Source organism: Varanus komodoensis, unplaced genomic scaffold (genome assembly GCF_004798865.1).
Source record: "Varanus komodoensis strain SLA01 unplaced genomic scaffold, ASM479886v1 scaffold32, whole genome shotgun sequence".
Lineage (NCBI taxonomy): Eukaryota > Metazoa > Chordata > Lepidosauria > Squamata > Varanidae > Varanus > Varanus komodoensis.
This window is the reverse complement of record NW_025335798.1, coordinates 13,020,707-13,045,991: the sequence shown is the minus strand read 5'-3', so window position 1 is coordinate 13,045,991 and position 25,285 is coordinate 13,020,707. Positions and strand designations below refer to the sequence as shown.

Sequence of the window (25,285 nt, the reverse complement as noted above, 5' to 3'; positions counted from 1 at the left end):
GCTCCAACCCACATGGCCAATGATTAGGAGTGCCTAGATTTCTTGTCCAAAACATCTGGAGGAGAGCAGGTTGGGGAAAGTTCTAATAAGTTTTAGAAAACTGGATTTGGTGTCATATCTACCCAAGGTTAATCTTCCTAAAGCACTTTCCACTGTTTGAGGTCCAGCTAAAATGTTACAATCCCAGAAGGACCTTTGCCATATGGGAGTACTATAGTCAAGGCACATGGAGTCTGAAAGCAAATTAGGATATGCTTAAGCAGTGCTTTTTTCGTCATAGAACACACCGGAACAGAGTTCCGGCACCTTTTTTTGACAGATTTTCCAAGTTTTAAAAGTAACTTTTGAACATTTGATGTTTGGTCCATGGGGATTTGATCGCCCTGTCGAGAGTAGCAGGTCGGCAGCAAAACCATTAAAACGGTGCATGCGGGCTGCGTGTGTGTCGAATCCGATGCATGCGTACTTCACACTGGTGATGGCGCTGCTCGGCTTGTGACTGGTCGTGTGGTCACACTCTGAGTGCTTACTGCGCTGGCGACTGTTATGTTTCGTTACACAACTGACGTGTGTGGGTGTGTGTACAGTGATTGACTGTGTGCGATAGGTAAATAATTTCATGAGTTCCGGCACCGTTTTTCTTACAAAAAAAGCACTGGACTTAAGTGTCTCCATGCCAGAACTTTTCTGTATTCCCCTAGTATCTGTCGATGTGGAGACGTCTTACATGCTTTTGGATATCGAAGTAGTATGCAAACTTCAAATGGTGGCACACAGAAGCAGTTTCAACCACTTCAGCATGGGAGATAGCACCCAGTTTAGCAATGAGCCCATAGTCCAACAGATGGCCTACAGATGCACAGAACTACAGTAGGGACCTGCCCCAGTCTGCATGGTCATTGGCTGTGATGGGAGTTGTGATTTGCAGGGATTTGCAGGGAAAGCCACTTTGCAGGGAAGGCCACTTTGCCCAAGGTATTTTCACAATTCCTCTAGGGATATCCAAGCTAAGAAAGGGAACAACAGCCTGCCTCTCGCATAACATAGGCTGCGTGCCACAGGGATACAGGAGCTAGCACAGGGTACATGATTCTGAAATCTGTGTGATTTCCCGGATTGCCTTTGATCATGAATGTATCACTGAAAGTTTGTATAAAAACCTAAGAGCCATGTTGGATCAAGTTCTACCCTGTCCAGCACCATGGTCCTTACACCGGCCAACCTGGTCCCATGACCTACCAACAAGCAGGACATGAGTGTAGTGCTATCCTCCCATCAACGTATCCCACAAGTCATTACATAGGCATAGTGTCTCTGATAATGTAGGTGGCATAGAGCTACCTGGACTAGTAGCCACTAGTAGCCTTATCCTCCAAGAAAGCCTCTAGTCCTCCTGTAAAGCAGCCTATCACTGGTGACCACCAGATCTTATGAAAACGAATTTCATAGTTTAAGGATATATTGTATGAAGAAGTGCTTCCTTTTGTCTTGAGTCTCCCACAAATTCGCTTCATGAATTGATCCTTTAGAATACTCCCTCAGTTGCCAAAGAAGTTTCCCATGTGGCATGAGCAGCTGCCGTTCCAGATCTAGGAGCCTCCGCACACCTTGAGGGCAGAGACCTAGTCATGCACTGCTTTGGATCCCATCCAGTACCACTGTGGGAAGATGCATGTTTTAACATTTCAGACCAGGTTCTGACTACCTCCATGACATGTATTTTCTATATTAAATATGGAAAAATGTCAAGTTAGTCATGGCCACATCACATTGGCCATGTTCACATATTCAGAGAAGGAACCCCACACATGCTGGTCACATGCATTTCCATAATTACTCACACCAGCCAATGAGATGCAATCAGGACTGAATGGCCATGGATCTTGGTAACATAAATGATGGCTTCCAAACCACCCTGGAACCTTAGAAGAAGCCAACGAGTGCAGGACGGGTTGAAAGTCACTCCCACTGCCCATCTCACTGGATTTAGTCACCATGGTAACTTGAACACAGTATGGATAATTAAGGAAATGAAGTAACCAGCTTCTTTCTCTTCCCCACTCATGCAAACACAGTCACTGACATTTGTATTCATTGTGATTTTCTTCTATTTCTTTCTTCTATAGATTTTCTTCTGTTTTCTTCTAAGTTCTCATGGAACGTAGTTATAACTTCTGCTTTGGGATAATTCCACTTCAGATCATGTGTAGGCCATTCCTAAAAGTAAATTCTGAATACAATGGGATTTACAGCTAAGTAATTGTGGAATGGCTTGTAGCAGGAATCAGGCATTCAGTTAAAGACTAAGTAACTGTTCATAGCTATGTATGTTTTACCTGCTTGGAGAAAGAGACCAGCATTCTAGAGGTAACCTTAAAGGAAAAAAATATTTTTGTTCTCTTTCCCTTTTTCAGTCCACCCTGGGCTTTGTTGCTCTGGTTATTAGCACTCTCCACACACTGACGTATGGCTGGACAAGGGCCTTCGATGAAAATCAGTACAAGTTCTACCTGCCTCCAACCTTTACTCTCACTCTACTGGTACCGTGCGCCATAATCCTGGCAAAACTTTTCTTCTGTCTTCCTTGCATGAGCCAAAGACTACGGCGCATCAGGAACGGGTGGGAAAAGGACAGGTACGTCAAGTTCACCCTGCCCAGAGCATCAGGGGACTTCTCGAGTGGAGAAACCAGCAGTACTGTGTGACACCACACCTTTCCATGTCGGACTTCAGAGAGTGCCATGAAGGCTCTTTTTTACAGAGGTTTCTTTTTCTTTGCTTTTTCTAGTTTTGAAATTTGGAATCGGTGAATGGTGGGTGATAACTATTATTTTGAGCGTTGAACAAAAATTTACTGAAGTTGCTAGTTTGCACAACAGCATTTAGAATAGACTAGTAATTCTCAGGGTGGGGGGATGTTGCCTTAAAACATTGATGCAGAATTTTGCCCATATAAAGAAAGCAGAAGCATGATGAAAGCCTAGGCACATTCAGCATGAGGGTGAGAAACACCTTAGGAAGAATCAGCTTGTACCTGTCTGGGGTTTCTTAAGGCTACAATAATTCACATTTACTCCGACATTGGCTACGATGGTAGTGGGGCAGGATATTCACTCCGGGTGCCAGCCTGAATAAGGGCTACCCATGGCGTTGGACCTAGATGATGCCTGAGGGTTCAGCACTATGGATACCTTAAAGAGTTCAGACTGAAACCCAGAATGGATGTACTGCCCCACTGACCATCTTACACTGATCCACTTTGAACCACATAGTTGACTTACATCTGTGCAAACATGGAGATTACTTTGATAAAGCCAGTTCTTCTGCTTCGCATTGAGTACACATGCATCCGAATTGTCTTTTTTTTTTGACAAGCAGACTGGGCTAGGCCAGGTGCTGCTTGACTCTAACAGTGGGCCTTCTTTGTTGTGGCACCCTCTTTATTATAATGCCTTCCTTCCTAGCATCTGGTAGGTGCCAGAGGCAAGTTTTATGCACCAAGTTATTCAAGTCTTCCCTGAATTGTGCTTTCTAGCTTTGGTTTTAAATATGCTAACAGTGAGCTTTTTTATTTATTTTAATTTCTGATTTGCAAACCACTTGCAGCCATCTTTAGATATAAGTGGACTATAGATCAATAATGCAGAACAATTCACATTGTTGATTATGGGCCATGCTGGCTGCAGCTGATAAGATTTGGAAGCTAACATCATCTAGGGGACTGCAGGTTCCCTTGCACTGTGATTCTCAGCAAGTTTTCTAACAGAGAAATTATGCTGATTTCAGTGACTTAAATTTCCAGGGAATTGTATGAAGGATCATAGCATTATCTACCAGTCAGCCAAAATGCTAATAGAACTGTTTCCCTTAAACCTCTAATTCCTGGTGTAAAGATACTCTCGCTCAGGTTGGAACTTCAAGTTAAATTAAAAATACAGCGGCCCCTAAACAAGCAACATGTTTTAATCCTCTCTCAATAACTTGCATGCATTGTGCATTTCCCTACCCAAGATAATCAGCTGACACTGGCTGGGGCAGAGAAACACCAGTGCTGTAACACTGGAAGTTACCGACAGAGAATTAAGTTGCTAGATACGTAAACGCAGCATGGAATTCCAGTCACACTTCATCACTGGATCATGCAACTTCATACCTTACAGTATTCTTGTCAATGGCTCTCATTCACTCAGTAGCTCTGAATAAATGATCCTGCAAACGTGCTACACACCATTGCCTTTTAGCATGTCAGCCACTTAGGCAACATCCACTCTCTGTCTAGCTCCTGTATGCTTATCACATGTGCACTGTCAAGTGAAGAAATATGTGGATTTATTCATTTTCTTGCAAGCAAAAGGTGAAGAAGCTGGATAGCAACCCCCATTCCAGAGTGAGTAATCACAAGTTGGCCGTTATCCACGACTGCAGATACAGAATAGCAAATTTCGAGCATAGCTGATTCACTGCAAAGGCTTCCACACTCTTCTAGCCTGAAGCTCTGCTCCTCTGTCATTCTCTGCTCTGCTTGCCCACCGCCCCAGCCAGTTCAAGCAGCGAGCGATGACTTGCATTTCCTAGAATGGCTTGGAAAGTTTATAGAGAGGGAAAGCAGGGTGTATGAGCAAGCACAGGAAAGGTACTTTATATCCTTAACTGAGCGAGGCAACTGAGGGAAATTGGTATGTGTGGGTGGCAAAGCGAGGTTTGGGAAAGAAGTCGAGGCACAAGGCTCAGACTACCATCCTTTTTCCTGCTGGCATAGTTGATGTGGATCCAATTTGACTTGTAATCCACTTTGTCCCAGGCCACAATGGATTAAATCCAACCTTGGGCTGACCTGGAGTTCCTGAGGCCAGTATGGTTGGAATGCCCATTTTTAGGGTGCCTTGGATGATTAAGGCAATGTCCTCCCTCCTGCATCTGGGCCAGGGCCTTCATCAGATCACTGACTTATTTATCCACTTACAGCTGATCATTTTAAATTCTCATCCTTCCAGGCATGAAAGTGTTGTGGCCATATTAAATTTTCATTACATTGGTTATTGGTTATCCAACTCACTGCTATGACGCTAGCAATGATTACTGCTGAAGGAAGCCATCACCAGAATTGATGTGCACCCCTGACATACTGCGAAAGCATTTCCTTGTCTGCCAAATGTACCTCTCAGCTTTTGGACATTAAAACGTACAATGTACAAGTAAGGAACAGATCCATCAGCCCAGAAACACGTTTGATGAGCAGGCAGGGCTAGAATTGCCAGTGAGGGAATCTGGCTGTCTTCAAAGAGAGTAAGCTGAGCAGCAAATCAGGAGCTGCAATGAAGCAAACCAGACCCCTCTGGTTTGACTTAAAAGGATTTAATTGAGAGTGTATCATCAGCGTTACAACATACGGCTGTTAATATAAATGGAGTCTACTTGATATTGTGGGGACTCAGGATTACTGATCCAGAGCATAGACTACTTATTACTCCAGTAGAGAGGAACTTACACAAGAAAAGGATTTCCATGCACATGCAGATGTAAATGATTCTCCAAATTACAAAGCAGTCCCACTGAACTGGCTGACTATGCCTCAGTACCAGTCAACAGGGATGTACATTCCCTCATCACACTCACTGACTTGTGTACAACTGTGCACAGCTGGATTTGGGCTTGCTCCTCTAGTGAAGAAAGGGAAAGCTATACTGCAGCCACAGCAGATCCCCACGGCCAAACTCAGTGAGAACGAAGTGGACTGCATGTAAGGCTAGAAAAGCCCTAGTGTGCTCTGCAGACACAAGCAACCCATATCAAGCTTGCATTGTTAAACCAGGCAGAGTTTGTCTAGATACAGAATCAGCAGCAGCATGGAGTAAGAGAGCTCATGCATCACACATGGCTCCCTTTCAGGTTATTCTGCTTTGGCAGACATGAATGACCAGGCCAGAATAAACGTACCAACTAAAAGACACCTCCTCCTACCTTTCTTGAATGCAGGGAAGTCCTTTGGGGAACTTGGCATGGAAACGGGTCATACGGAGACTTGGGAGGAAATGCTCCTGGTCCACCAGTGCAGTTCTCCTTTAAACCATTCTGACACAAATTCTTAGGTTTAGAAAGCAATGCTGCCGTTCTGCATGAGAATCTCTAAAAAGGAAGCTGCAGAACATTTTGGTGCAAACTAGGAGTACTTTGGATTAGTGCTATGTAGCTCATGTAAACTGCATGCCTCTATAGTGTTGTAACAGTCTGGAAGACATCTAAAATCCTGGTGTGTGGAAGGCGCATGGAAGAATCAACAGCCAAATAATTTTATTTTACATACGGCTAGACAAAGATAACATAGCCAACTAGCAAAGATTTTCAAATAGTTTGAAATGGAATAGTCCAAAATCATTAGCCTCAATAGAAATGGCAAAGCAGATTAGTAAGGAGTTCCATGCAGCTCTTGCATGTGGATCAAGTACAGAGCAAAACAGGCTTTGAATAAAGCTACTCATGCTTTACCTACTGTTCCCAGTTTGGTGCTTGTCTTCCCTTCTTTAGACCCAGAAGCCCAGAACTGTGGCTTTGAGTTTCTCAGAAATTTGTCCCATGCCACAATGGATTAAATCCAACCTTATGCAAGTGGACTTTTCTGCTTCTTTTTCCCTGCAGCATCTCCACCCTACATCTCAAAAAATATGCCCCAGAAGGTATTCCCCCTACTACCACCAATTACTCCTCACTTGTTTTCCTTTTCAAACAAGGCGATACCTGCAAAACCAAGAGAAGTTTCTTTAAGAAGAGGCCAGCGGATGAGTTATTCATAAGATTCCAGTGAGGTCTTCAGTCCAAGGATCATTAATGCTGGAAGTCTATTACCCTTTAACATATGGGAAAAATACTGTGAGACTATGCCAGGAAGGGCAACATCCCATGGTTTGGGAACTCTTCCTACTTATCCTCAACATGCAACAGGTTAGGTAGCAAAGAGCAAGGGAAGCAAAGGGGAGGGGAGAGTAGCACCAGAAGCAAAGTCTTATGCAAGTGATCCCTGCATTCTTTAATGTGCCCTTCACTGACAAAGCCGCTACATATACAGGTGTAACAGTGTCATTACATAAACCCCTTAGTCCCCTCCAAAAATATTCTGTATGAGTAATTCTAAAAAGTAAGCTACTGCATCGGGTTTGCTTTCCATCATTGTTTGCTTTCAAGACACAAGAATGTGATAGAAAAGATTCAGCGTGGACCATGGTGACAAGGAGGAAGAAGACAGCAGCACAATTACTGGAGAACATGGAGGTAAATATGAGCCATGAGATGAAGAGTAGAGAACTGTTCAAGGCTCCACAAGTCTGCTTCCTAAAAATGGGAAGTCCTCTTGGCATCCATCTTGCCCAGGTTTCTGTTTTTATCAGGTGCCACCTGTACTTTCCAGTTTCTCCACAACTAGGAGATCCAGAAATGTTATTAAAAACCCTAATCCAGCACACAAGAAAAAAAATACAGCCCAGGTAGCTGCAATTTGATAGAGCATTTGTCTATACCATTTGATAGTACTCACATTCGCCATTAGCTAAAACAGTTCATAAGCTTCACATATAAACACTACTGAGGATGCCAAGTTTCAGAACTGTTGCTTGACTATACACTGAAGCTTCCTGCTCCTATAAAATATTTGATAAGTTATTGTTTTTATTGCAGAAGCAAGCTGCTTTTTCTAAAGGTCATTAGGAAACAAAGCCCTTCTGTAAATAGTTAATACATTTCCAACATGTAATTAGTGGAATAGAAAGGTTGCGGAATGCTTGCTTGATGATATATCAATGTTATTTTTCTATTGATATTCTATAATGGATATACTGTGGCAAAATGAGATATGAAATGTATACTGCCTATATCAATGTTTTCTGCTCTGCCTAATTTGTGCCTTGGGAGTTTTAACCAGTTATGATCCCGCTTTGTAGTAGAACTTATTTTTCCTGTTGTCATCATGTACGAAATGTAATCAGGCTGTACCTATGAAATGGAAATACTGATGCTAGTGAACCACTGACCTCCCCAACACTTGTATTTGCAATAAATGGTTATTTTTAAAGATGCTTTGCATTTTATCTTACTGTGGCAAAGCTGAGACATTTCCACTCCCTTCTTTACTAGGGGAGGGACAAGACATCCAAAAAGCTTGCAACATTCTGGGGAGGGACAACACTCTAAAGTGGACGGCCAACTTCTCCATGCAGTCTCCTGACATTTGAGCATCTTCCAAAGAAGTGGTAAGACACATATAGCTAAACAAAGGAAGAAAGGAGGATAACAGGAATTTAATAGGTCTGCCACTCGTGTGAGATGACCTTCATTGACCCATATACATTTTTTGGGTGGTATCCTCCATAGCCCCATCCTCCCACAATGATCTGGGACTGCCTAGGCAAGAAAAGTCTGTTCAACAGCTATTTAAAGAAAGAATAAGTAAGCAAATAGAAAAAGGCATTGGGTATCCTTCCTTTATCACTTTTCCTTTTAGGTATTATGTCAAAAGAATGCAACATATGAAAGACACTACCTTCTGGGCAGGAAATGCAGAATTTTAATAAGATTATTTGGCAGTTGGTTTTTAATGAGTTCATTTCAATTGCTGCTCTGAAGCTCAACTTCTGCAGGCAAAGCTTTTAACATTCCCTAGATATTTGCAATGGAATTTTAGCAATTCTTTGTTTAAGGTGTTTGGTCCTAGCCAGAGCTTAATTCAAGCTTGGATCTAGGGGATTGTATCTCCCATCGGTCATCAGGACAGCAGCAGTAATGTACAATTGGACAGACACAAAACATTCTAGATGAATTTGCATCTGTTGTAAGCAAGGATTGCTTCCAAGATATGTTTATATATGCAAGTTTTAATCTAGAACTGACCTGATATATTCAGTCCCCTTTAATTTCAATCAGACTTGCTTCTGCTGCAGAAAGCCACAGAGCCTGATCTTATGCAAGTTTGCCCCGGAGCAACAGGACAATGCACTTGCTTCAAAGTAAATGGGTAGAGAATTATAGTTTAAATGTCTTTAAAAATGGTACTGTATGTAGACTAAGTCATCAAAACAAAGGTGACTGTTTAAAAACAGACACTTGAGAAGATTTCATAACCATAGTGTTCAGAGAACTGATTGTACTAGTATATATAATGAAGATTATATGCTCCAAGGATTTTTATAATCCTCGGTACAGCAAGCATCAGTCTTTGAAGGCACTGGCATTTCGATGCTCAGGCATTTTAGGTTAAGCCAATCCACCAATTGTTCACGCCATTGCATTTTCCTTGTGCCTGCAAGAAAAAGGACAGACTGTGCTGACACCTTGTGGCTTTTGCAACAGACAACTTTAAGACTCCCTTCTCCCTGTAGGTAACTGAGTAAAATTGCATTGTTCTTCAAAAGCAGTTAAGGTATGCCTGTCATTGTGAGACTTATAGTAATTCTGGAAATGTGCTCAGCAAACTGTATGCTTGTCATTCACAAAATGGCTCTCAGGTGACTGAATACTTAGGAACATCAGTATATTAAAAGATACACCTGTACAACTCCAAATTGCCATAAACACAAAATCTACCCATCGCTATAACAGTAAAATTACCATGCTGTGCACCTAAATGGGAGAAAGGGGAGTAGGAGACTCTCTTTAACTTTGGCAGGAAAATAGCCTACCAGAGCAGCTGCACCGACACAAGGCATTTCAAGTCCCCCGTAACTTGCTCCCTGGGGCAGAAGAAGTCCAAGTCTCTGCTCTCCAAAGCAACTGGCCATGAAGAAAGAGTACTGAAACCTAAAGCAGGACACCAATTTGTCCACTGTGTGAGCCCAAATAATCAGTTCAGAACAACTTGCAGCAGGAGGAACTGGAATCTGTAGCATGAGGTTGGGAAGGAGATCCTGAGGCACATTTCATCTGTTCTGCAAAGAAATGAGTACTGGGGAGAAGGGAAAAAAGGCAAAGATGTTCTCTCAGTCCCTTTGCCCCTCTCCTCTCCAAACCCATAGTTCATCCATGACCTACAGTCAACAGGTTGTTCCTTGTACCCAAAAAGTTCTTGAGCTATTAAACAAATTCTTATTTAACTCAGGTAGCTTTCCAGCCACAGTTCAAAATAGTATTTCCAAGCACCACCACATCCACTCTCCTCAAATTTATCAAAATGTATCTAAGATGCTAACAATGATCAGGACTGTAGTCATGGACAGGGTGGACAGTTCATCAAATGGCAGGATGAGAACTTAACCACATACTTGCACTCAGTAACATTCTCATCACATGCAAGTAAGATATTATTCCCACTCTCAGTATGGTTCTATGCCCATGATAATTAATGGCCATTTAATTTTTTTCTGTATTTACAACAACTTTGATTTACAAGAAATCAAAGTTCTTTTGCCAATCATCCAACTACCTTCCTGTCTGTTCAGAACAAGGTTTTTCATAAAATCCTGCTCAACCCTTAAAACCCAACAAGAGAATTGTGTTTGAATATTTAGCCTCAGTCAGTGTGCACAGATCAGCTACCACCTCTGATTCCTTTTATATTACTAAATCTGAAAAGTCTATTGAGTGAGCTATATAGAAGGAATGGACTGTCGAGAGCTAGGATTCTTCCCTTTGCACATGCAAAGTCACAGATCATTCTTGCCAAAAGTTCTTTATTGATCACAGCTTTTTCCAGAAGCACAACCACCCAGAATGAATCTTGGAGCATGCACAGAGCAGTTCATTGAACCAGATCTAGTATTTACTTCTAGGACTCTCCTTATGAGTATGTTTGAGCCCGACCCTTTCAGGAGGGGCGCTCTCGAAATAAGTACGCCTCCAATCTGTATGCAGATCCTAACGGATGTCCTCTGCCAACATTGCATCATGGGGTCAGAGCCATGCCCATCTCATCTGTCTCGGAAAAACACCCCTGTTCCAAACCTTCCTGCTAACTGTACATCTTGGTCATTTTCAGGGGCTACTGGAGCACCTGGGGAGTCCGGCCTCAAGATAAGCATTCCGCTTCTCTCGTCTCAACCAGAATTGGTCCACATTCCGAGGCCTCCCCCTGTTCCCAATCAGGAGACCCTGGGAACACGCACCAATAGCCACTGTCCTCCTCACTCCCAACACCGGCTGTGAAAGGGTAGAGCAGCTGGAAGAGCAGCCACTCCAACAGAACTGCACCAAATTCTCACTTGCCAGTCAGTCTTATGACTAGCTTAATACAGATTTTAATGTTAGAATAAAGATAAAATGTAATGATATTTCCATAGCCAGCATATCAGTCTTAAATCCCTACATATTAGGCATCGAGAGATATTTCACAATAACAATGCATTGACACATCATACATTTTAACTTTTTAAAAATGAAAGTAGATGAAAAGCAAATTAATCAGCTTTTATTGCTCCCCACCCCCACTTCTGGGTCTCTTGTATTTCTGTAAATATATAATGCTTACAATACATACATCTTTTAAGTTTTTAGAATGAAATTTCACAGGAAGTACAAGAAAAATTCTTCTAAGCTTCAATATCTTCACCAGGTTGCAACAGGATTTACTTTATATTTTCTGTAATCATCCATGCAGAAAAATGCTAGCTCTGTTTCATTTGCTGAAAGGAAAAGTATTTAACATATTTAGTGAAAACATGAATTTCCAAGCCCCAGAACATTATATTAACATTAATTACAATCACAGATGGTACTGAATGCTCTGTAGTTAAAGGCTATTGCTAGATACCAGCTTGTTTTCACATCAGATCTAAATACCAAGAATGCATTTAAGCCCCAAATACCCAGATGCATAGTACAATTGGGTGGTGGGGGTAGGAGGAGAAGAGAAACCTTGTTAAATAACAAGCGTTCATTAAGCACTTTTAAACCAAGGGCTATAAAATCCTTTAGATAGCATTCCACACATTTTAAGAGACAGTTTTTCCTTGGCATACAAGGAAACAAGAAAGTCTGCATTTTTACTTGCCTTTTCCTATTGGAGGGGTATGTTTCCCCCCGAAATTAACCTGTAGCCATAATAATTTAATACTAAGAGGATCAGTAGAATATTTTACAGATCACTTTACATTCTCCCTCATGACCCATCAAAACGTGTGTCTGAAGAAGCTAATTTTTTGCCCTGCCGATGATTAATTCATGAGGCTTCAACAATATGCAAAGTGAAAGACACAAATTGGCTTCTCCAGCAATACCTTCAAATGCCTCTAATTATTCACAGGGGATACAGCAGAGCTAAAGGACCCACAAAGGTTCAGAACAGTCACAATTCTTTCCACCCAGCAGGTCAAGGACTTCCTCTTCTAAAACAATAAGTCAGCAACATTACTAATTCAGAGTAGAGACGGAGCTGACGGAAAGCCATCACAATTATAAGACGTGGAATTCTTTTGAAGTGTTGAGCCACTAAGTTCCACACTCGCTTTTTAAAATTAAACCAGAAGTTAATGAAGTCTGCTTGAGTTATGCAGAAAAGAGGGGGGCAGAAGGGGACTCTGAATATTGACTAAGAAATCTCCAGGAACTGTGGGCAATAAAAACTGAATGCTTAACTGAAGAAATGAACAGGCAATGAAAACTGAAAACTTAACATGCAGCACACGTGCAAAACAAAAAAGAGACACACATTTAAGCTTTGTTTATCATATGACAGCTGCCAAAAAAGTTATTCTCATAAATGATTCCAATTAGAGGACTGATCAGAGGACACTGTTTGCAGTCCCCAGGGCAGATAAGTTTTAGGTTTGCACACTTTTTCCATCGTCTCTCTTGCAAGTGAAGCAGGAGATTCCCCATTTATTTCAATGTGCTTTGCCTGTTCAGTTTTTTTGCAATGAGAAAAGCAAAAGGAGAGAGCGCAGAAACCCAAGTACTGTCTGCATAGCCCCATCGAGGAAGCAAAAGGGAAGCCAGTTATGGGAGGCAGAAGCTTTATTAAGAGTCAGAGCCTTTCCTCCCTATCTTCCTTGGTCTCATTGCAAATAATCAAAAGCTATTTTAAAAGGTAGTGCAAGTAATAAAGACAGCTTTCTTTTTTGGAAAAAATACATTTGGTTCAAACAAATTTCTTAGATCGGAAATTTAATTGAACAGATGGTTTCAGTCCTCATGAAGAGATTCAGTGGCTGAGCAGCTCCTTATTTGGAGGGTAAAATGCTTAGCCTACCTCTAAGGAAATAACATTCTGTATGGCAAGAGGTGGGACATGCTTCCTTCTGCTAAAACCTCACCCAGAACACCGCTACCTCGCTCCTCCTAAGCAGTATCCAAAACTGTTGCTCATTCCATTGCACCAGTGGGAACCCCGCTGGTCCCACGAGAAGTTAGCACTTCCTAAAAGGAGCCCTGGGAACACATCGGAATGCTTATTTTCAGATTAGTGGAGCTCCTTTCTGCAAGCATCCCTTGGCATACGCTATTCTGAAAGGAAGCATTTTTACTTGTTTCCCTAGTCATGTCCCTAGTGCACAGCCCCAGGGGCATGTGTACAGCACAGGATAATGCCCCCTACCTGCACCACCAGAAGTCACCTTCCTCACCTTGCTGGCTGTGTGTGGCCTCAGTCGTATACAGGCATGCTGCCTGACACCAGCTGCTGAGCAGCTGGGCAGGCAGTACTCTTGTGCCCACCCTGCTTGAGGGATCCCGTGGACAGCTGTTTTGCTACTGTGTGGACAGGGTGCCGGACAATTGATCTGATCCATCAGGGCTTCTCTTACACTCTTACGCTTTAAGGCATTTTCCCAGACCAAGATAAGGAAGCATTAAGCATCTTACAGGACTCATCCACTGGCCGCTTTATAGCACAGGAGCACAACTGACACCTCTACAAAGTCCTGTTGGGTGGGCCTCCACGTCTTCTACCCACTAAGAGGAAAACTGCCATAAGAAAGTATTAATAGCAGTGGTGCAGCAGGAGCAAACTTGCTAGAGCAGGAGAAAAGCTGCCTCTTCCTTCCCTAGGGACGCTAAAGCAACTTGGACTGGGGACAGCTGTGTGAAAGTGAGTGGATGTGCACTTTTTTATCTGCAACCCCAGGTACCCCAGCAGACCTGAGTGGCTCCTGGGGCCAAAAAGACCATCCACTCCTGCCTTGCAGGAGCATTGTACTCTCTTTTCAGTCCGACTGCCTGGCACTTGCCTATGCTGCTGGTCAAATGCTGTGCTTCTATTTCTGAGCAGCATACGTGCCAGCACCCAGGCCGCTACAGAAGACTTCCAGAACCACAAGATGGTGTCTCCCACTGGGGCAGATGGCCTTTCCCCTGACAGAGTCCTCAGGGCAAAGAAGCCAGCCATGCTCACTCCAGTGCCTGCTGGTCCCATGTTTAAGTCTTGGCCTCCATCAGGAGAGGTAGGAACATTTCAGACTGGTAGGGAGGCTCCACTAGCATAAAGGTACAAGATCATATCATGATCTTACACAACCCACTAATAAACCACATAGGCATGCCTAGGCATACACTGTATGAACTTAATATTTAGTAACCTAGGCAGTTGGTTGGCTGGTATCGCAAGAACAGCTGGACTCTGCATCATTTGAGTGTTGAGTCTAGGTAGAGTGTGTAATAGAAAGCTTATTTGCTTCTGTAACACCAGCAAGTTGTTTATAGAGGATGCAATCAGTAGCCACTGTATGACTCTCTTCACTGAGACAGTGATTGCTACAGAAAGAAATTGTTTGCATACTGTGTAAAACGTTTAAGCAATGCAGCAATTAGTGTGTGCCAAGTTCTGTGAGAAGGCTGCCAGTGTCACACCGATTCTCTAGTGCAACAGAAAGAAAAAGGGTGAATTTCTCTCTATTTGAACTGGCCACAAAGCAACACAGAGTTCATTTTAATTAACCTGTCAGTTGCATTATTTTTAGTCGAATGTCTTTGCAAAACAAACACAAATCTATTTAAAAGATAAAATAAGACATAAAATTATAACTGTCTGATCTCTATACTATTAGCTACCACCAATGCAAAACCTCAGCTCTGGTTGTCCTTTGCACAATTAACTATGCTACATACCTTTTCCTATTTTTCTCATTTTAAAAAATGACTTTGAGAAATAATAAATGACCTTGGATTAGCTCTGATATTGAAAATTTTTCTATTTGTTGACATAATTATTACTTTCATTATGACTACACTAAGTAGCACTTTAGCAACAGTAACATGTTAAACAACATTTTAATTGCAATCATGAATTATGTTAGTAATCGCCTGAACCACATACGTACTGTTATGAAGAAATTTGTTAAATCAAAATGCAAAGAATAAAAAGGGCAGGATCCAGAATTTCTGTTCCGTGTAGAGAAGAGTGCCTACTCTGAGACTTCAGGTCAAACATAGGAATCCTGCTGATGGAATGGAGAAGGCGGTAACCTTTGCCAATCCCCGCTTCCCCTGCAAGTTGGGGGACCCTCCGGAACAATGGGGGGAGACTCGGACCATTGCACTTTTCCAGAGTGTCCTAAATCACTCCAGGTTCTGGCCTCATGCACACAAGCAAGGAATGGGCCTATTCACAAGAGAAAGTAAAACTGCACTCGTTGCCACTCATGCATATGATATGCAAACAGGATCACAGACTGCCCCACAGTGGGGACTGAATTTCATAGCTGGAAGGGCATTTAAACAGAAGTCTGCTCATCTTAGTTCACCTCTCTTAACCATTAACATTCACAGGTTCTCCATGCTGCATTAATCCAGAAAATCAAGAACAGATCTTCCATTAAAAAAAAAAAAAAAAAAACCCTTACACTGATTTAGAAGACTCACTATGATTGACATGTCACATTCTTAGCCTTTTCTCCTTTGAGATCCTCATTCCAAATCTCCACCAGATGCTCACAGGCCACATCTTGGGGAGGATGCTACACATATGAGGAGTCACTACAAATTTGGCTTTTGATAGTGAGGAGTCTTGGAAGCTCTGCTACTGCCAAAGAAGCACTTTACTTGCTCAGAGCCGAGCAGGCATCTGGTTGGCCACACAGGCCAGTCCCCTCACATTGTTTCCTGCACAGCCTGCCCCATGGGACTTTCCAATCAGAAAGTGAGCCACTATGTTCAGATACGAGCCACATGCGCTTACGCTTGCGTTCTCCCAAGTGATCCAGGTGACTCTTCAGCACTGCACTGCAAATTATTAAACATTATTAAACTCATCTCATTACTCCTTGCTAGTTCCACTGCTTAAATTTCCCAACCAAAACATCAGTTTAAATGTTACAGAAAAGACTAAGCAGACATGGTACTAATAACCAACCTGTCAATCATTTAAAATTACCCTCAGCAGAATTCTAAGCATACTTTCTTTTTTAAAAATGCTGCCATTAGCATTCTGAAAAGAGTTATGTGGTGCCCCCAAGCCCAATGATTTGAATGTACATTAAGCTGCCGCCACCCCTCCCCTCCTGAATCATTACCAAGTTGCACACATAGCATCAGGAATAGCATTTGCTTTTCAGCCGGCTATCCAAACATAATCAGCCACTCTGAGGATAATGACAAGTACAATCCAAGTGAGCTACCTACCAACTCCAGCTGCTTGCAGGGTGCTCTCCTCTGCCAAAATGAGTTTCTCATCATCTTCTAAGCTCACAACAAGCTCATTGGTCTAGACATATGGGGGAGAAGGAGGACAAATATGGGACTGTCAAAGGCAGGCCACTTCCAATATCTAACAATTAAATTTGGTAAAATCTAGGGGAAAGTGAGCAATCATAACATGTACCTTAGAGCCATGCGCCTGGTGAATAATCTTCATTGTGTCTGAAAGAGAAAGCTTATTTTGAGATGTGATTTGTTTTCTGACATTTAGTTCTATATTACCTCCCTTTCACAGGTTACCTTGTGGTTTCTCTGGCCATGGTTTTCTTAACCAACTAGCAGTAAACTAACATGACTGTTTGGCAGTGATGTGAAAGAGTCCAGATCCTCCCCAAGCAGTATTGCTTATTGTGATAACAGCATCATCTACACCTATTTAACAGGAAGGTAATTCCACTGAATTGATACCTAGTAAGCTTTAGCTGGATTCTAGCCTAGATGATGATGGATGATAGGAAAGTCAGATATCTCACTGCACAGACATCAGAATACAACCATTTCTAAGAAACTGACTACAAATTGCAAACAGTTATAAAATTTGGCAGGGGAAACATTTTGCCCAATAAGACACTGTGAATGTGTACTTTAAGCTCATCTGCAATTTTCTTCTCATCTCCCCATGAAATGTCTGTTTCTCCTTGTTTCAGAGTACATAATGCTCAAGATGGCACAAAGCGGAAAATATTAGAGAAAAACTACAAAAACATTATCCTCTTATACAGACCCAAAACAACAGCCATCTCTGTTCTCCTCCCTAAAGTGAAAGGGTTACACACTTACACAAATCCAAGTTTGTTACACCCATAATGTTCTAAATATGATCATAATATCCTGGAAACTATTCAAGGACACCAGTCTTCATTTGTGATTTCACAAACAGCAAGAATTCCAACCTTCAATGGCAGTTTTACTAATGCTGCTTTGTAATTACATGGAACACAAACACACACAACACACACACACAGAGTAGGCCTCACTTTAACAGATAAATCCACACTATCACTTACAATTCCAGTAAAATTTAAAACTACTATAATCTGGAAGTATTTGGACTGTTATTCTTTTCTGACACGACAAGACTTCAATAGGCTACCTACATTAGTGTGATGCTAACAGGCAGCCTTTAAACAAATAACTTTCACAGGAATTCTAACTTATTAACCCCCCCCCCCCCGTTCTATTGTAAGTCTTCCACTCAACTACGGTGTGTGCACACAGACACAAACTGATTTATACCTTCCCATGGATAACAGTCACTAAAAACATTGTTTAATATACAAGGTGCCCAATATAAGCTAAGAAAGATGAGAGTACAGCTGTCTTGGAATTGACAAATCAAGTGGCAAACACATGTTAAACATTCTCAGATAAAATGAGGAATGGCTGCAGATTCTGCAATTGCTCATTATAGCATGATCTGCACATTTAACAGTGCTGACAACTATTCTATATTTTGGATAGGTATAAACCTGATAAATAAACCTGAACTAGGTTTTCTCAGTATCAATGACTGTTTTAACATCTTTGATAATAGCCAACTTTTCACAAACTGACTTCCCCAACACCAGATTATAGCATGATACCCCTTAATTTTTCATTGCCATAATTTCTTCAAAATTAGCCAGATAAATTCAAAAAGATCAATTTCCAATCCCACTACAAATATAGTTCTTTGTGTTCACAGAAATCAAAGAAGTTTGCCTGGTCTGCTTTTCCTTCCTTTTATTTTAAGTAACCTAGCTAATACATTGTTCCTCTTTTAGCATGTCCCAATACAGAAATTCTACCCTAGATATTGAGAAATATCCATTATAAATAAAAGTGTGTTGGTAAGCACATTTTCAAATAAGAAGCAGTACATTAATACTTCTAATAAATAGTAACAAAAAGAAATACATCTAACTGCCTGTAATATTTCAAACTAGCCATAGTACAGATTATAGGCATCCTGTGTATGAGAATAAGTGTGGTGGTTACAGACATGCTCCACAGGACTATGCCCTAAATTATTTTAGATTTAAGTTTAATGTAAAATGCCAGCTCCAAATGCTAATCAATTTGGACTCAACACCCAGAATTCAAATTACTATGCAATTTATACGAAGCAAGGGAGCCAACCAGAACAAAAGACTGCTGTGATTGACAACAGGGAGGACAGAAAAACCTTTTCCACCTGGAAACAGACAAAATGGGTGGGGTGATGATGTCACGGAACCAGCCATGCCCACTGATCTCCTCGGACCCCTGACAATACAACCGTGGTACAAACTGGCTCAGCACCCTGAGCTCTCCCACGGCTTTCCCTACAGTTCACTCAGTAGCGTTTGCTTTGCTTAATCTATTTATCTAAAGCAGCCAGTGCTGCCTTAAAGGGAGTCACCACTAGGGTGGCGATTCTTGTTTCTCCTTTGCTTTGGCACCCAGGCAGAATCATGCATTCCCTTATTACGAGAAACAGTACCTCTCAGCACGGTATGCTTGTATCTTTGCGTGTATATGGCTTTTATAGTGTAATCATGGTTTTGATCTTCGTAAACCACCCAGAGAACTTCAACAATTGAGTGGTATAGAAATGGAACAACATGAAATGATTGAGCTGTCATGCACTATCTTTTACTTCTGCTTCAATCTAAATATTAGATCATTTAGCAAACTCATACGTAAAACCTCTCCTGTTTACCTCCAGCTTCATTCTGACTCGCTTCTTATTTACTATGCAAATTTTCAATGCATAAGCCCCTCATTCCATGCTTCCAGCTCCTGTTTGGCTACCCCTTCTGACCTCACAATTAGTTGTTGGATATTGAAATGCAGACGCACGACAGAAAACCGATTTCAAAGGATTGTGGGTCATGAGCTGCACTTCAACATGTGAGCCAACTTTAAAAGGCACTTTAGGAAGACAATAAAAAATTAATACCCAAAAGACAACTCTGCCAATTAACACCAGCATGAATAATGTGCAGGCTAATGCTGAAGTGAATACCAAGATGTATAACCCTTTAGCAGCTCGATGAGATAAAGTCCTGGCTGTTACAGTCCTGAAATGCCTCCTCCTCCCTACCCAGCACCTGCACTAAGCTTCCACAAATACACCATGACACAGTGTTGACTGCTCTTCCTGCAGCTCAAGCTTTTTAACTATTCCTACTTCATAGCATCCTCCTTTCTAAAGCAACCCAAGCCATTATGCAAAATATCCTGTTCAGATATGATATTGGCAGCTCAGGTTAGGTGGGGTCATACGGTGTCACAGCAATAAAAAGCTTATAAACTTCACAAAAATCAGCCCAGAACAGCTTCGTTAAATCAGGAGTTGGGCAACTGTTTAAGAGAAAAGGCCATGAGAGAAAGCAGTTAAATGTTCAAGACCGAGGGTACTTGGAAGACAAATGATACTGATACAATGAACACTCTTAGGTCTTTTAACATGTAAGTTTGATTCTGTTTCATAATATGAATATCCTTTATACTTAAATTGCTATGGGGGCTACATCTACCCTCCCTGAGGTAGACTTGGCAGTGCGGTCCTAGATCTCCGGCCTTCAGAGCAGAATAAAATGCAACTCAGCACTACTCAACTACAGCTGCAATGCAGGTCACCCAGACCATAATCCTGTTTCAAGCTGTTCCTATGCCCACTTACTCAGAAGTGCAATATGGCTTACTCCCAGATACGTGCGCTTAGGACTGGGGCTGTAAACTGCTGTGTTTTTTTCTCTCTCAATCTCTTCCCCTACTCCTATCAAAACTAAACAGGACAAGCTCTTGTAAGAACTACTCATAACTAATTATAGACATGGATAAATTATATGTCCTTTGTATTTACTTAAAGCAAATTAAATCTCCATATAAAATAATCTTAAGAGTAAAGGCAAACATACCATAGCTATATCTTTTAAAAGGAGGTGGAAGTCCTGTCCTTAATGCCACATCTGCAGGGGGGAAAAGTTGAAAAGAAACATCAACAGTTTTCACACTAATTTAACAGGATGGGTATACATGCATCTCTTTGCTTAGGACTAACAGTACAGCCTTCTGCATATTTACTCAAACTATGGTCCACAAAATTAACTGGAGTTTACTCCCACATAAGCATGCATAAATGTACAGGCCAAGTCATGCAAATAAAGGAAACATGCCCACACAGTCAAGAAACAGACCGAGCTTGCATGTCGCACTATGGTTTATCAATTTTACTTGCATCTTGCCTTTCTACCAAACATTTGTACCCAAGGCAATTCACAACCACTAAGAAAGCTTGACAAGAACAGTAAGAAAATACTCGAACACAATGTAAACATTCCAGTACTCTAGTACAAGCAGACTCCGACCCAAAAGACCAACTTAAACACCAAAGACCAGCTTAAATAAGGTGGTCTTTGCCTGCTGGTCAAAGGGCAAGGGAGAGGGAGCGAACCCAGCCTCCTTCAGTGGGAAAGGAGTGGCTATCAAGAAGGCCCTCTTGTACATCTCCACCAGATGTACCTCAAAAGGGGGCAGTCTAGAAAGAATGGGCTCTCCAGTACCTCCTAAGAGTCAGGCGGGCTCACATGGGAGAAGGCAGTCTTATAGGTAGCCTGGTCCTGAGCTGCATAAGGCTTTGTAGTCCATAATCAGCACTTTGAATTCTACCCATAAACAAAGCAATAGCCAGTGAAGCTGTTGCAACAAGGGAGTTATACTGCCCACAACCAGCCCCACTGAGAGTCTCACTGCAGTCTTCTGAACCAGCTGAAATTTGACCATGGCCCGACTGTACATTTCTAGAAACAAGAGCAGATGGTGCACTGGGTTCAGTTGCGCCAACACACTCATGCTCACTGACAAGGCCTGAACATCCAGATTCAAGGCCAAGTCTAGAAGAACACCCAATCTCTGATCCTGAGTCTTCAGGGAAAGTGAAACCTCAACCAGAAGAGGTTGAATCCTTGTTCCCTGAACTGCCTTTTAACTAAACAGGAGCACCTCTGTCTTGTCTGGATTAATCAAATCAGAATTAGGTTTGTCTGTACCAAGCATTAATCCCCATTTTTACCACTCAGGCTGTCCCACAATTTTGCATTAACTCATATAATTTACCCACAATTTCATGTTCAAACATGATGGCAATCTGCAATTATGCAAGCCATGGTTAAGCAAAGCATGCTTTGTACTTAGATGCTAGCCGGATGACTGGCTGTCGGCAGTTCAGGTTTCTTTCATAGCCCTTCGTGAAGATTACTTGTGAAGTGGAAATATGCAATGAGCTGCAGGCCTTCCTTTTGGGGATACTAATCAGCCATTCTCTAACCTTTTTCCTGCCAAGTGATCTTTGGACACTGAGCAGCAGCAGGCAACCATAACAGCTTCTTACCATTCTTCACAAATTCAGCAAACTCTTTTACAGTCTGATTCAAGTTAACACCATGGTACACGACAGGCCTGAAGTTACGATGCTCAAAGGAGCGAACTAGACGCACAGTAACAGTCACATATTCTGGTGACATGTGAGCTAGCCGCAAGTTACCTGGAAGGCAAACAGATAATACAGCATCAAAATTATTTCTTCTGAAACACAAGGAAACTGGTGTTGGGTATAAATGAGGTATTTCTTTAAAAATATATATTCCAGCATTTTTGGAATTCAATACTTTCAAACAAAGGATGATTGTAAACAGGAAAAGTAAAATGCAGTAAAGATGGCAGGAGATGTTTAACTGGTTTCTTTCAATCCTTCAAGATAATGAATTTGAGACTGAAAGGGGTATTGTAAAATATTGTGAAATTCACAGAAGCGCCACATTTTCATTAGAATTTTATTCCTGTAAGCCGTCCTGAGGCTTTCGCAAAGGACGGCATACAAATGTCTTAAATAAATAAACAATAAATAGATCAAGTTCTGCCAAGAACCCTACTTTCTGACCACTGATCAATTACCACTAAGCCCTCTCATAATTTTTGTAGGAAACCTTAGTTTACAGTTCTCACCACCAGCAACAATTTAGAAAATCCCAGACTCTAGACCAGCATTTCATAGTTCAGATCAAGTAGTGCACACTGAAGAGAGAGCCATGTACAGTGCAAAGGGTACAGTTCAAAAGGCTTCCCACACAGTGGGAATTTAATAAGCTGATCAACTTGCCTTTCAGAGAAAACCAGAAGATTATCTAAGGCAAATGGAAAACATTTAATGACTGTTTAAATAAGGCAAATGGAACTAAGGGCTAAACCCAAACAGGTATATCATCTTCCAAACGATTTCTACAAAGTTTTCCCTTGAAGACAGGCTATCTGCTGGATGACACTGGGGCAGTACAAACCTGTGTAGTGCTGGAGCAAGGACAAAAGTTGGAGCTTCTGAGGAATCCAAAACCCCACTGATCTGGCACAAGCCCAGCACAGAGGAAAAGAGGAAAGAATAGCATCACCATTCTTTTTTTCCCCTCTCCCCAGACCATTTTTATTTTACAAATCCCATCCCACTGGAACTAATGGGAAGAAACTAATCTATGCCAACTCCAGGACTAACATCGCTCAGGGCCAGTTTTTGGGTGAGCCAGGTAGCTAAGAATCCTACAACCTCACAGCATCTTCCAGCACATCCATCCCAACGCACCCGTCTTTTGAAGAAGGGCAACTGGAGTGTTCAAGGGCTAGGAGGGAACATCCACGATTAGGTTTCAGATCAACCTCTCAGATGATGGATTTTTCATTCTGTTCTGTGGATCAAGGGAAAGAGATACAAAACATTCTATGGCCCCGGAGGCATGCCCCCAAAGACTCAAGGCATCTCAAGCATAAAGAACGCTAAACAACTCTCTTGCAAAATTTGCTCTCACTCAGCCATGAAGCTCATATGGTAACATCAGACACTGACACTCAGCTGTACAATTCTGATAATGAAGTGGATGAGGATCATGTAAGTTGCCTTGGGTTCCTTGCAGAGAAAAAAGGCAGGGTATAAGTGAGATTATGATTTTTATTTATTTATTTAGAAAATTTCTAGGCAGCCCCATTCACCGAAGCCTCGGGGAGGCTTACAAATAAATTTAAGCCTCATTTTAAACATATTTCCCTCAAATTTCACTATCATTCTTGGGCACCTAGGACTCTAATAACTTTATTTACTTGGTAAGTCCTAACATGTTATGTATAAGCAACAGAACTTAACTATAACCAATGCAGATCATAATCAGCTGCCTTCTCAACAGAAACGCATAAAAGAACTAGCAAGTGTACTAAAGCTCTAAAGGACACATCTAAAAGAACACACAAAACTTAAAAAGAACAATATGTCTCTTCATTCCATTGTGTAATACTTTATACTATATATTTAGTTGATCGATTTCTGTAACACTATCAGGAGTAAAACCAATAATTCCATTGCACAAATTAGGGTATGCAGCTAGGAAGCAAGTGCTCTCAGAAGATAGATTTGAATGCACAATATATGAATAATGCATAATATAATAAAACCGAAGCAAAATTGCTGCCTGCACGTGTAATATTTGTGTGTTCAAGAGTATTACCAAAAGCCACACCTGTACCAGGGGATGCCAAGTTAAGCATGGTTAACACACATACCTATGTGAGAATAAGAGCACGATCTTATGCCTGTTTAACAAACATTTTAAAAAGCCCACGACTCTATGTCCCGGTCAACGATGCTCAGAGCTGCAGGGATTTTGAAATGTCTCAATATACATAGGAGTGCGCCGAATAGGTAGTGGCCTTGAAGGCACCAAAAGCCTTTTGTTTCTTCTACAATAATTGAACAAGGGTATAGTGTGCAAGTTTACTCAGAAACACAAAGCAGAGGCTATTCGAGTCCTACTTTCTGATGAGACATAACACTTTCTGTCCAATGCGATACCCCCGAGCTCACCAGGGTAGCAGAGCAGCAGGACCCCAGCCCGTAAGTCCTTCGTGGCCTCCTGCTTCCCTGCCACCCCGTCCCTCGTTACAACTTCGGGAAATATCCGAATTCTCCGTGGGGCTCCCTGGATGAGGCCCCCGATTTCCCCGCTTCCCTACCTCCACGCCGGGGCAGCACCCTCAGCACAGAAGCCGGACGCCCAATTTATTTTAGACAACTCCCTCCCGCTCGCACGGCCACGTGATTATAAAGCACGTAGTTCTTCCCACCCAACTTCCTGATTGAGAACTGCCGCCTTGTCAACGATTGGCTGGGCAACGATTTCGGAGTCATCCACTAATGAAGGTCAAACGTGCGAACCTCCATTTTCATTGGCCGCTCATCCTGTCTTCTTCTTTTTAGACATACCCATTACCCTGTGATTGACAGCACTATTATGTTTCTTAGTCTTTCCCATTTCACTGGCCCACAAGCATAGAGATAGAAATTTTGTTAGACGCACAATCTAGACTTCCGGTGAAAACTGAAACTCTCGGGACAATCCTGCTGTCCTGGAAGTAAAAGCTGTTGAACTCACCTGAGCTTATTTCTAAGAAGACATACCTAGGATTACTTTTATTTGGGATTTAACCTTTAGCAGTGCTAAAGGTTGGTCAGTCTTGCCCATATTGATTCAAAAGAATCTCCCCCGAGTCCAGCGAGGCAGGGTCTACTTCCTAGTATGTGTATTAAAAGACTGAAAGAATTAAAAAATAGAGAAAATTAAAAGAAAATCTTGTTCACTTTTAAAAGGGAAATACACATAGAACAGATACGTGTTGG

At 41.8% G+C, this 25,285-nt stretch overlaps 2 protein-coding genes across 6 annotated transcripts in view; one reads left to right on the top strand and one right to left on the bottom strand.

The window, feature by feature from the left end:
* STEAP3 (STEAP3 metalloreductase) overlaps positions 1–8,062 on the top strand; it is a 36,394-nt gene extending 28,332 nt beyond the window's left edge. The window contains exon 5 of the mRNA XM_044438401.1: positions 2,415–8,062. Within this exon, the coding sequence (XP_044294336.1) occupies positions 2,415–2,705 (291 nt within the window). The 3' untranslated portion in view covers positions 2,706–8,062. The remainder of the gene's footprint in view (positions 1–2,414) is intronic.
* CUNH2orf76 (chromosome unknown C2orf76 homolog) overlaps positions 1–24,823 on the bottom strand; it is a 34,245-nt gene extending 9,422 nt beyond the window's left edge. The window contains exons 1-7 of one of the 5 annotated variants that reach the window (XR_006415521.1): positions 24,622–24,821; positions 23,204–23,306; positions 21,962–22,114; positions 20,490–20,540; positions 16,730–16,767; positions 16,531–16,612; positions 11,456–11,600 (exon numbers count right to left, since the gene is read on the bottom strand). Coding sequence is in view for 4 of the 5 variants with exons in the window: in XM_044438402.1 (XP_044294337.1) it covers positions 11,524–11,600; positions 16,531–16,612; positions 16,730–16,767; positions 20,490–20,540; positions 21,962–22,094 (381 nt within the window). In the remaining variant the exon portion in view is untranslated. The other 4 variants (XM_044438402.1, XM_044438403.1, XM_044438404.1 and 1 more) reach the window with 4 other exon arrangements.
* Between the last annotated feature and the right edge of the window lie 462 nt (positions 24,824–25,285).